The sequence below is a fragment of the Lissotriton vulgaris genome, chromosome 8, assembly GCF_964263255.1.
Source record: "Lissotriton vulgaris chromosome 8, aLisVul1.2, whole genome shotgun sequence".
NCBI lineage: Eukaryota > Metazoa > Chordata > Amphibia > Caudata > Salamandridae > Lissotriton > Lissotriton vulgaris.
Genome location: NC_141696.1, coordinates 1,367,994,881 through 1,368,007,182, shown reverse-complemented (window position 1 = coordinate 1,368,007,182; position 12,302 = coordinate 1,367,994,881). Strand labels below are relative to the sequence as shown.

Sequence of the window (12,302 nt, the reverse complement as noted above, 5' to 3'; positions counted from 1 at the left end):
TTGAAAGGTGTCCCAAAGCAAGGCACATATGACGTTGTTTCTTCTGGTGTCCCTTCTGTTTGGGACAGTTACGGAAACCATAATGTAACGGGACGGAGAAACTTTTTAAATGTACACCATGTGCTACGGGCAAACTCTCACGGACTTTAGTAATGTTGATACTTGAAATTAATTCCCAATGTGGAAGTCAATTTCCAGTACTTGCATACACTGAAGACAAGTCCTACATGACATCAGACATGGTAGACTTATCACATCACCTCCCTTTTCTCTCATCCCCTCAAACTTCCAGCTCCCACCTCGAAGTGGTCCCGCTTTGTAGATGGGTATGGTTTGAGCCAAGAATGTCTGCCCCATTAGCGGACTAGGACATTTGGTGGACCGGTTGCTGCGAACAAGGTAGAGTCACTGCCTCTGCGAAACTGACAAAGTTTATATGACTAACACATTACTTCACTTGAGAGAGAAATACACGTCTGATTTGAGTGCCCCGTAGTAAGATTGGCAAGAGCACAGCCGCCAGGCTCCTTACAAGTCTTTACACTTACTGCCTCCAGTCCTGAACCTTTCACCTACACATCATTCATTTCAGATGCGTTAGTCTAATTCGTTCAACTAAAGCAAAGTAACACTACAAGGATCATACAAACACCCAGAACTGGAAACCGTGTACTTAATAACTGGAGGGGGTAGTCATCATAACGACACAGCATGTGTGCTTCTAGTATACATATATCGTGCAATTTTTCATTGGATTCAGTAAATTTCTAAAATTCTTGATCAGAAATGCACCGAATTAGACCAGATTGAGGAGAGGAATACTTCTCAGAAGCTTTTGTGGTGGTCATGTGACACAGTTAGCAGATGAAAGTAAGTACATGAAGGTCAAATATATGGAGGAAGGTCATGGAATAATAACAGAGTCTGGGTTGTTGGTTCCGGAAGAAATGGGGGGCCCAATGTTGGGAAATTTGTTTGTGATCTCTTTCAAGACGCTTTCCCAGAGCTTACTTCTTGGGACTGGCCCATGGTAATCGAACGTGCACACCGCTTCCCTTTAGTAATTGGGAAGCCAAGGTAATCTGAGATAGAATGGCCCAGAGCAATTCTAATTCGTTTTAACAACTTCTTGGCCAGAGAGGCGGTCTTCGGCCTTGCTAGGCCTGATAAACCGAGGTCTGCAAAGGGTTGCAGTTTCTTCGTGCTGCCAGATTTTTGCCCTGCCACAGTTTCTAAACGTAGGCATCTGCGGCAATTGATGGCAGGTTTCCAGGAGAAAGGAGCGACTGTGTATCTTCAAAACCCGGCGAAGTTGAAAGTAATGGTTAAAGGACAAACAACATTTTTTGTTTCCGAGATTTTGGCCAAGGAATATTTGATGTCACTATAGAATGGGTATATGTGTTTAATAATTATGTCGCTTTTTTATGGGGGAGGAAAAACAAAAAATTTTCTGGAGACAGTAGTTTTTTTTTCCGGGGTTCTTTTGGCCTGATACTGTTGTGAGTGAACACCAGCAATCTGAAGAAAATGGATTACGCTCAGATAGTATTTCTCTTTTTTTCCTAACCATCAACAGAAGCAGAGGGGCACCTAGGGTTCCCAGGGACTAATTGTCCCAATGTCTCATGTGGTGGGATGGGTGGGGGGTTGGTCGCAGACTAGGGGGTGGTGTTGGTGGTGGGGATGGTGCTGGGCGGGTGAGGTGTAAGACAACGGTAGTTCTTTTTGAAAGTACAGCAGAGCAGACCAATTTATTATCATGTTTGTGTGATATGAGTCAAAACAGAGAAGCTTCAATTTTGTCACTTTTGCGGCATTATAATGGATAAGAAAATAAAACTGTGTACACTGAATATTAATGGCCTTAATGATTGTAAGAAAAAAGGGATCTTAACTAAAATAATTCAACTCTTACAAGTAGATATGTTGTGCCTACAAGAGACACATATTTCTTGGGATAAGAGGAATTTGCTAAAACATTTAGGTTTGGAACTTCTAGTTTGTTCAAAGCAGACTGGGATAAAAAGAGGAGTTGCTATTCTTATGAAACAGGGGTAAGGGAAATGTGTTAGAACCTTAGCGGACAAGTGGGGAAGATGGGGGCTAGCAGAAATCAATATTGAGGGAAATAGGTTTACCGTTTGTTCCTTGTATGGGCCGAATTTAGATGATAGTGAGGTAATGAACTCGGTTAACTTAGAGCTTGCTGCCTGGTGTCAACCTATAATCTTTTGTGGCGATTTAAATGTGCATATTGAAGCTGATCTCAATGTTAGGACAACCTGGAAGTATAATGGTCGCAAGACTAGGACTTATAAAGCACTTAGGGAACTTGTATTAGGGAATGGGCTGATTGATGTATGGAATAGGTTGCGATCTTCTGAACCGGGTTTCACTTTTTTTTCGGTCCCACATCAAAAGTTTGTTCGTTTAGATTATTTTTTTATTTCTCCGGATCTTTTAGAAATAGCGAATATTGATAGAATGCCACAACTGGTTTCAGATCATAACCCTGTTGTATTAGAAATACAATTATCCTCCCAAAATAAAGGTCTTAGTAGACAATGGTCATTTCAAAGGAACTTGCTGATGGATAGGGACTATCTACAGCATACGGCCAAAATTATCAACGAGTTCTTCACATGTAATAATGAGACAGCTTCGATCCAAATAGTTTGGGATACTTTTAAGTCAATAATAAGGGGAGAATCTATGAGTTACTCCACTTTTCAGCAGAAACATAAACAAAATAAATGTAAGCAAGAATTGGATAAAGTGATGAAAGCAGAGCTAAAATTAGCCTCTAGTATTAAAACAGGTCAGGTTATTGAAGACGCTCAACGTATTTTAACAATCGAGCGTTCTGTAGTGTATTCTTATTTAGCTGATCAGGTAGCACTTAAATACAAACAATATGAGACCGAATGCTATGAACTAAATGAACAAACGAGCAGAATTCTGGCACAAAGACTCAGACAAAAGGCTGTTTTTAATGACATTATAAAAATCACGGATCAAGAAGGGGTAATTCAGGAATCTAAAGTTGGGATATTAAAGGTGTTTCGTGATTTTTATCAGCCGTTATACAATAAGTCAAATGATGGTACAAACAGATCAAGCGATATGTTAGTATATTTGAGAAACCTTGATAAGTCTTTACTTTCGGAAAGAGATAAGGCTGTATTAGCTGCTCCCATCACCTGGGAAGAGATCAAGTCAGCCATTTTAGGTCTTGCCTTAGGCAAAGCGATGGGGCCAGACAATATTCCATTGGAATTTTATCGCACTTTTCGTAACATGCTTAAACCAGAATTACTTAAGCTGTTCCAGCAGGCTTTTCAGGGTCATCCACCTGACTCTTGGTCCTTGGCTACTATAGTAGTGTTTAAGAAAAAAGGAAAAGATGGTTCTGAGTTAGGATCATATAGGCCAATCTCTCTTATAACCTCGGATAGTAAGATCTTTTCTAAGATTCTTGCCAATAGACTAGATGATCTCATGCCTACCCTGGTCTCTAAGATCCAACACGGCTTCATTAAAAAAAGGGATACAACTGACCATGTCAGACGAGTTATCGCTTTGCTAGATTGGGCGCAGGCCACGGGATCCCCAGTCGGGGTAGCCCTGCTGGATGCAGAAAAAGCATTCGATAGGATCGACTGGGGGTTCCTGTGGTCTGTGTTGATATGGAAGGGATTCCCTATAGAATATATATATGCTATAAGGGCGTTATATATTAATCCTAAAGCTATAATTCGGGTTGCTAACGAGACCTCTGAGCCTTTATTGATAACAAGGGGGAAAAGGCAAGGGTGTCCCTGCTCCCCCTTGTTATTCGCATTGTACATTGACCCTTACTTGAATAGACTAACAAAAGAAATTCCTCCTGTTAAAATTCACCAAGTAGAATATAAAGTTTTTGCATACGCCGATGATGTCGCGAATGTCACCTCCAATATCCAATCTGCGCTACCTAAAATCATAGAATTAGCCCAGGAGTTTGGCGAGTCGTCAGGATATAAACTGAACATTTTGAAAACGCAGGTGATTCACTCTAACGTGGGCAGACCGGATGGCATGACGCTTTTGCCCGAAGCTTCGTATCTCGGGGTAACAATATCTCCCAAAGTAGAGGATATTGTACGGCTCAATACAGACCCTATGTTAGATTCTGCTAATAGGACTCTTGAGAGACTGAATAATTTACATTTATCCTTGTATGGCCGCACTAACGTATTGAAAATGTTAATATTCCCCAAATTTCTTTATTTGTTTCGTACTATACCTTTATTGTTCCCCTCTGTGTTTTTTAGTAAATTAGACAGAATTGCCTCTAGATTTCTCTGGGGTTACCGGAGAGCTAGAAGATCTCTTAAATGGTGTACCCTACCTAGGATCAGGGGTGGTTGGGGGGGTCCCGAATTTTCGGCTATATTATTGGGCAGTTTCCTTAAGATTTATCGGAGTTCTAATTTTTCAAGATTTTGATATGGATGAATCAATTAGACCATCAATTTACGAATTGGTTCTGGGGATTGAAGCACGACAATGCTTGATGAGATTAATAGAACCCAGTTATTATAAAAAAACAAAATTTAAGATTATGATATCAGTGTTTCAAATCTGGAAACAGTTTAAAAAGAGATTTCATTGCTGTATAGATCTAAATTATTATACACCTCTCTTGAATAATCCGGTTTTGCCTGAAATTTTTAGAGGCCTTACTTTGCAGAGATGGCACTGTCGCGAGGTTTGTCTATTAGGAGATTTATATCCGGCAGGGCAATTTGCTTCATATTCTTACCTGCAGCAAAAACATAATCTAACAAGAACAGATTTCTTTAAATACCTTCAAATTCAGAGTTTTCTGGAGGCAAAAAAACGTATTAAACACTAATATGATGGGAAAAATAGATGTGTTAGAAAGCTGTAGGAAAAGAAGTAAAATTGGTGTAATCTATCAGTTGATGCTAAAAAGAACTCAGGATAACTTAAATGAATATACGGAGAAATGACAAAGAAGCCTCGGAATAGGGAATGTTGATTTATCTAGACCAATCGAGTTGGCTAGTAGGGTTTTATTTAATGAACCGCTTAAAAGCCAACACTTTATGTCTATTTTTGATTTATATTACACCCCAGCCAAGCTGGCGAAATGGAAAGCCAAAAGTGGGGATAAATGTAGCCGGTGTAGTTATTTTGCTGCTGATCTTAACCATATGTTTTTCAGTTGTCCCAAATTAATTCAATTTATCATGGATGTACAATGTTTTTCAAATGATATCCTAGGGATACCAATTCAATTATTTGCGGAATTAGTAATATTTGGAATGCAGGCGGATCAAATTGCTAGAAAAACAACTGAAGAAGAAGGCTTTCTGTTTATATGTATGTCTGTATTTCGATATTGTATAACTTCTCGCTGGCTAGATGCCGATCCACCAACTTTTCATCACTGGCAGTCCAAATTATTAAGTATTTATCAACTTGAAAATGTGGTGTATAAACTAAAGGGGCAGAAAAGAAAGGTATTCGGCCAAAAACTCTGGGCTCTTATCTACAACTGGATTTAAATATTTTGTTGTAATTTAATATTATAATTTTTCTTTTTCTTGTTCTTTGAACTTCCCGTATTCTCTTTCTTAATTCTTCTCTTTTCTCTTTGCTCTATCTCCGAAATAATGCTTTGCTGGAATCGTTTTTTTTTTCTTTTGCTTCTTCTTATTTTGTTAGCTTTCATGATGAATTGTACTATGTATTATGTATAACTATTCGCGGTTATAAAATTCAATAAAAAAAAAAGAGAGACTGGGTTGTTGCTGGGTATTAAACATCAGACGTTTAAAAAACAAAAATAGCAAACGGAATCCCAATATTTCACTTAGGGAAATGTTTTAACTGAATGTTGTTTAGTGATGCAGTGGAAATCCGAAAGTGGCCCTAGGACAGCTCTAAAGAATATGGCAAGTTATGTTATGTTAAATAAGCTCATAAAGCGCTTGTGTACCCGGCGATGTCTTGGCGTTAGGTGGAAAGGCAGCCTCATCTAGGCTCAAGAATCAAGTGGCACGGTATAAGAGGTAAGTCAAGCTGAGTTAAATAACCAGGTTTGTAAGGCTTTCCTGAAAGCCAAGAGATTGATTATATGTTCAAGATGAGGATGCAGGGCATTCCAAGAACGAGAAGCGCTATTCACAAAGTGAATGAAAGAAAGAGGTACTCTCCACCAAAAGTGAAATCCAAAAAGGCAAAACTAGATGTTTCATATATGACATTTTCTTACACAGGCATGACTATCCTTCAGACCAATTACTGCCCTTGCGTGTGTTATCGACGGTGGGATCACCTTCCTTTGAAGCAGATTTCATATGAGGACACATTGGTGACGTCTGACAAGCGCAACTGATTATACTGGATACTGTACAAACCAATAGGAACTAATTGTGCGCGAGATACGTTTACTCTGTACAGGGCACATATTAATTGTTCAGACATTGTTTATTGTTTGCAAATGGAAACGATACACTGAACTGTGGGTTATACAAAGAAAATTAAGGCAGCAGGCATTAGGTCATCACAGCAGGTCCCACGAAGCACTAGAAAAATGCTAAATCACATCACAACTTGTGAAGAGAGAACTTACTCTGTTCACGTGGTCTCAACTCAACCATTGCCTCCGAGTCCTGAGAGTCATTTCCCGTCGATGACAGGCACCGCACTTGCACTAAATAGGATCCAAAGGTATTTGTGAGTTCATTGGTCAGGTCACAACTCCGAGATGACGTGTGTGAGCAGTGCTCAGGAACGTGCCACTTTCGGTCTCCACTACAAATGAAAACAAAGAAAAGTAACCCCGTGCAGCGAGTTCACGGTTTTCATCCTCACTTGTTAAGGACACAAAACACCTAACAGCTTCCACTAACAATAAAGTGTCAACAAATATGATAAATAGAATTTCAGTTATATTTTGAACATGCCAAGAAACCCAAAAAACAATGCAGTGCAATATGTATTTTCAATGGGCACAAGGCACCTATCTAGCATTCACGGAGCTTACAGAAACGGCAAAGTAAAGCAAACTCATTCCTAGTGAGATAAAAAAATAAACAGGCTTGTTCTTTCGATGACATAAAATAAAACCTTGTTCTCGTTTACAAAAGGCTTGCGAATAACAAGCATTTACAATGCAACGGTTTTGCATTTGGAAAAGTTAGAGCTATTGGCATTGTAAATGACAATTTTTTTATGTGTTCGTTTTGAAAACCGATAAATAACTGGCATTGTCATTTACAATGCCAATAGCTTAATCTCTCGCAAATGCCACACACACCCACAGAGAGCCCCCCCACACACACAGGGCCCCCCCACACACACACCCACAGAGCCCCACACACACACCCACAGAGCCCCCCCCCCCCACACACACCCACACAGAGCCCTCACACACACTGCGAGCCCCTCCACACACCCACACAGAGCCCCCCCACACACCCACACAGAGCCCTCACACACACTGCGAGCCCCCCACACACCCAGACTGAGCCCTCCACACACCCACACAGAGCCCCCCCACACACCCACACAGAGCCCCCTCACACACCCACACAGAGCCCCCACACACCCACACAGAGCCCCTCCACACACCCACACAGAGCCCCTCCACACACCCACACAGAGCCCCTCCACACACCCACACAGAGCCCCTCCACACACCCACACAGCGCCCCCCACACACCCACACAGAGCCCCTCCACACACCCACACTGAGCCCCCCCACACACCCACAAAGAGCCCCCCCACACACCCACAAAGAGCCCCCCACACACCCACAAAGAGCCCCCCACACACCCACACAGAGCCCCCCACACACCCGCACAGAGCCACCCACACAGAGCCCTCCACACACCCACACAGAGCCCTCCACACACTGCGAGCCCCCGTGTGCAAGTTATACACTGTTGTTAGGGATGAACCGCCCGCATAGGTAACCAACAGGTGTAAAAAGGACTTCAAAGGTGACAGACTGGGGAGAGAGATGATGATGTAGACGTGAGAGAGAGAGAGGGATTGTGCAGATAAAAGAGGTGTGAAAAGGGTTGTACACAGCAAGAAGTCTGAGAGGGAGTGTGTAGATAATGGGTAGGTTTGGGTGGGAGAAGCTCTTTGTGTAACATCAGGTGTACAAGGGATTGTACAGGCAACAAACAAGTGTGAAATGGGCTGCAATGATGTACACTGGTGAAAGGGAGTGCTGCAGACAATAGCGAGGTGTCACAGAGGAACAGCAGACAGTAGGTAGGTGTGAGATAGCTGGGCTGTGAAACTAACTCAAAGGAGGGAAAGGGTTCTTCACAGGCAAGAGACAGGTGTCAAAGGGTGTAAAATACTTTTGCACAGAGCAGGCTGTGAGAGATGGGGGAAAGCAAGTCACAATGCACTTTATTTCCAACAGGCTTGTGTTATCTGCAGAAAATGGTCAGCACCAAAGGAGATCAACATGAGGCCAAGTGAAGGCACCCAAGGGGTGCAGCAGTAGATTAACCACCCAAGAGGGGGATTTAGAAAGTACCACATAGTCACAGTACATTAAGAGCACAACACAAAGCCTTGTCCGTGCCAGAAAGTAAGGGGTATAACTAAATGCATACATACCACTAACGCCAATTTCTGTGGCTTAATGTGCAGTTTTCATGCCACAAAAACTATAACTGAGCCCACAGTATTATAATGGACAATGCATCGCTTCCAGTTCACACTGGTCATTGTATAATTATGTAAGGCGGGTGCCTATTTTGGAGGCGAACGTAGCAGACAATCTGTAACAAAACTATTTTTTAAAAAAATAAATTTCATATGCATTTCTTGCCGCTGAGGTATAAAGATGCTTGAAGAACAAGTATTGACAAAACCAACAGAATTGGCCTTTGGGACTCATTGATTTTGCCACTGGTTTTTAGCAATGATCTACAGCGTGCGTGTGGTTGTGAGTGTGTAAGAGGCGTGCGTGTGGTTGTCAGTGTGTGAGGGGTGCGCGTGTGGTTGTGAGTGTGTAAGAGGCGTGAGTGTGTAAGGCGTGCGTGTGCCTCCAGAGTGCTGGTCTGTGAAGGGTGCGCGTGGGGCTGAGGGCGTGCGTGTTGTTGTTAGTGTGTAAGAGGTGTGTCTGTGAGTGTGTAAGAGGCGTGCGTGTGGTTGTGGGTGTGTAAGAGGCGTGCGTGTGGTTGTGAGTGTGTAAGAGGCGTGCGTGTGGTTGTGAGTGTGTAAGAGGCGTGCGTGTGGTTGTCAGTGTGTGAGGGGTGCGCGTGTGGTTGTGAGTGTGTAAGAGGCGTGCGTGTGGTTGTCAGTGTGTGAGGGGTGCGCGTGTGGTTGTGAGTGTGTGAGGGGTGCGCGTGTGGTTGTGAGTGTGTGAGGGGTGCGCGTGTGGTTGGGAGTGTGTAAGAGGCGTGCGTGTGGTTGTGAGTGTGTAAGAGGCGTGCGTGTGGTTGTGAGTGTGTAAGAGGCGTGCGTGTGCCTCCAGAGTGCTGGTCTGTGAAGGGTGCGCGTGGTGCTGAGGGCTGCTGTGAGTGACTGCTGCAGCATGGGTGTGTGCGTGAGCTGTCAGTGGGGCCAGACTGCTAGAATGAGAGCACGGTGTGTTTGGGGTGCTGTGGGGAAAGGACGGCCTGTAGTCTGGAAGAGTCGGAGATGCGAGAGCTGAGTGTAAATGGCCTCCTGTGGGGCACTGGCTGTCATGTGCGGGGCGTCAGTGAAGCCCCGGGTGTGACCAATGCACGTGTGTACCTGCGCCAAGGATCCAGCGAGATGTCTCGAGCAAGGGCACCTGGTACAAGCTGAGCCCTGATGAGACGTAGTCCAACCGCAGTGACGTCACTCCTAACGCGCACATCTTTTCTATTGCAGTGACGGACGTGGTTGACCTGGACCTCGGCCTCTCGGGCTGCTCCGGCGGGATAGTCACAATCACCGTGCTGCTGGCAGTGGCGCTCTTCACGCTGGTTCCGGCTCTCATTGCAGCACTGGTCGTTGGGCGGGAAAAGTCACCGCTCCCCTAAAGATGGCATCGGCCATCACAGTGACTGACAGACACTTGCAGCGCATCCCTCGCACCCCATGAATGGAAATCACGTGTTGTGCTTAGGGGGGACGTTTCTTCCAAAAGCACCCTCGCTTCAGAGCATTGTCCCAGCAGATTCATGTAGATGACCTTTCAGCTTTTGTGGTACAGAGCAATGCTTCAAGACGCAGTCCGGTTCATTGTCAATGGTGGGGTAAAGGTTTACTTATTACCACATATTTAATTGTATATTGCAGCTGCAAGGGATTCTTCTGATGCAGCACCCGAGCAGTGCACAAAACTGGCCTGTACATAGTTGAAATGGTCCTGTCTTCCAGCGCCAGATTCTTGATCGGACCTCTCGCTTGCTGGGGGAGGGGCAGGGTTGTATGACGGAGGCCCCGGTGACCTCTCGACATTCCTGCTGGGGTGGGGGGTTGTATGACAGGAACTCCCGTGTCCTCACTATAGATATAGAAGATGATCTCGTATGGGTAGAACCTCAGGTTACCATATCTACTTTGCTAAATGTACAAACTGTTTATATGTATCTACCCACGAAATAAAGATGTTAGTTACTTTTACCAACTCCTGCATATTTCACCTTATTTTACACCGCGTTTCTCGATCATACTTTATTTAGATACATATTTAGTAAGCCTATGGCACAGGTCTGCTGCCAAAGCCTTCCGCATCTGGATGCACTTTAGTATCTGTCAGAATGAGAAGCAGATATTACAGACTGAACGGGGCTTTGCGTAAAGATCATGCTGCAGAGGGTTAATGAGCACCGTCAGCGGCTTTGAGTAGTGACATTAAGGGCAGCAGAAACTACTGCGCAAGCCAAATGAAGGGATGGTCCGCAAGAGGCACCAGAAAAAAAAGGCCAGTGTCCTAGAGTAGTCATCAAGAACGTCGTTAATATAGGTGTATACAAGTCAGAACTGCCCTTTAATATACGATATTTCATTTAATATTCCATTGACACTAAAGAACGTATAGACACAGAGCAGCACAGATCGTTCATTAACACTAGAAACTATATACCCAGATTGCTGGGGGGGGTAATTTCTAACTGATTAAGAAGAGTTCAGAACATTCAGCGCCGACACCGTATTTCAATTTGCTTTTCGAGCTCGCACCATAGCATTTCGCGTGTGTTCAAAAAACCGCAGAGTGCGGAGGCCCCGCCCAATGCCTGCGACAACCTTGCTTTGGCCGGGAATAAACGAGCCCGCCTCCAAACCTGCTACGGTTCTTCCCCATAGTAAGTCCGGGCTAACTAAACGGGATCAGTGGGTACCAACACAAGCACCCTGTGCCGTCCCCACTCCGTTGCTTCAAGCCCCGCCCCTTCGGGACAACGCCATACCTTTGTTGTTCATGTTGACCAGTACGCTCCCCACTTCGAGTACGGTGCTTCCCTTTCCTGGTGTTTTTCGCTTCCCGACTCCCTCGGTATCTTTCTCTCACTTAACTCCGTGGCCTTTGTCTCTCTTCCGGTTTTGTGATTAACTTCCTTGTTGTGAAGCTGCCGTTATATATACCGCCTACGTCACCACCGTGACGTCTTGACGCGATGAAGCAACATTTATGAAAAACTGAAAAAATATATTTTTTAAACCAATGTGATAATCATAAATGCTTCAAAGAGTCTGATCTTGAATATTGATGCGTATTCTGGATTCCCATAGGTTGAACTTGTACGGTAATGTAGCCGGAAAAAAACAAAAAAAAAAAAAAAAAAAAAACCGCCTGTAGGAGAGTAGGGTCTGCAATCCTATGATCACCCAGATTTTTTGCTTTTGTTTCACTGGTTTACGACTTTCTCTGGCTGTGGGCCTGCCAATCAGACCCACAGCCTGGCTGTTCTCTTTCTAAATTACAACATGTACCCTAGGTGCATTTACCAATTGGTACTGGGCCACCTTATCAGACCCTGTAACTCAGGGCATAGGTGTACCCAGGGCCGCCAGGGGCTGCAGCATGTATTATGCCACCCCTGGCTGGCCTCCTAAATTTGACACAACTGGCTGCATGACAGCTGGGGCAAAGTCGTGTAATCACCCTTTGCTTTAGGTATAGTAGCCCTATATCTAACCATACAATGGACACCCGAGTTCCTATCAGTCACTCCTATGGCAGGCCTTGACAATCCTGAAGGCAGAGTGCGTGGGCTCGTGTGAACTGGGTTCTGGCCCGAGCCGAGCCCGGTGGCAGCTTGCGGAACCAAGACCCAATGGCTGTT

The 12,302-nt window shown here is 44.2% G+C and overlaps 1 protein-coding gene across 4 annotated transcripts in view; it reads right to left on the bottom strand.

Annotated features, from left to right (window-relative positions):
• The window catches only part of IFNAR2 (interferon alpha and beta receptor subunit 2), a 171,297-nt gene that overhangs the window by 64,083 nt on the left and 94,912 nt on the right, over nucleotides 1-12,302 (bottom strand). For all 4 annotated transcript variants that reach the window (XR_015299363.1, XR_015299364.1, XM_086935319.1 and 1 more), the window contains exon 4: nucleotides 6,647-6,828. Coding sequence is in view for 2 of the 4 variants with exons in the window: in XM_086935319.1 (XP_086791445.1) it covers nucleotides 6,647-6,828 (182 nt within the window). In the remaining 2 variants the exon portion in view is untranslated. The remainder of the gene's footprint in view (nucleotides 1-6,646; nucleotides 6,829-12,302) is intronic.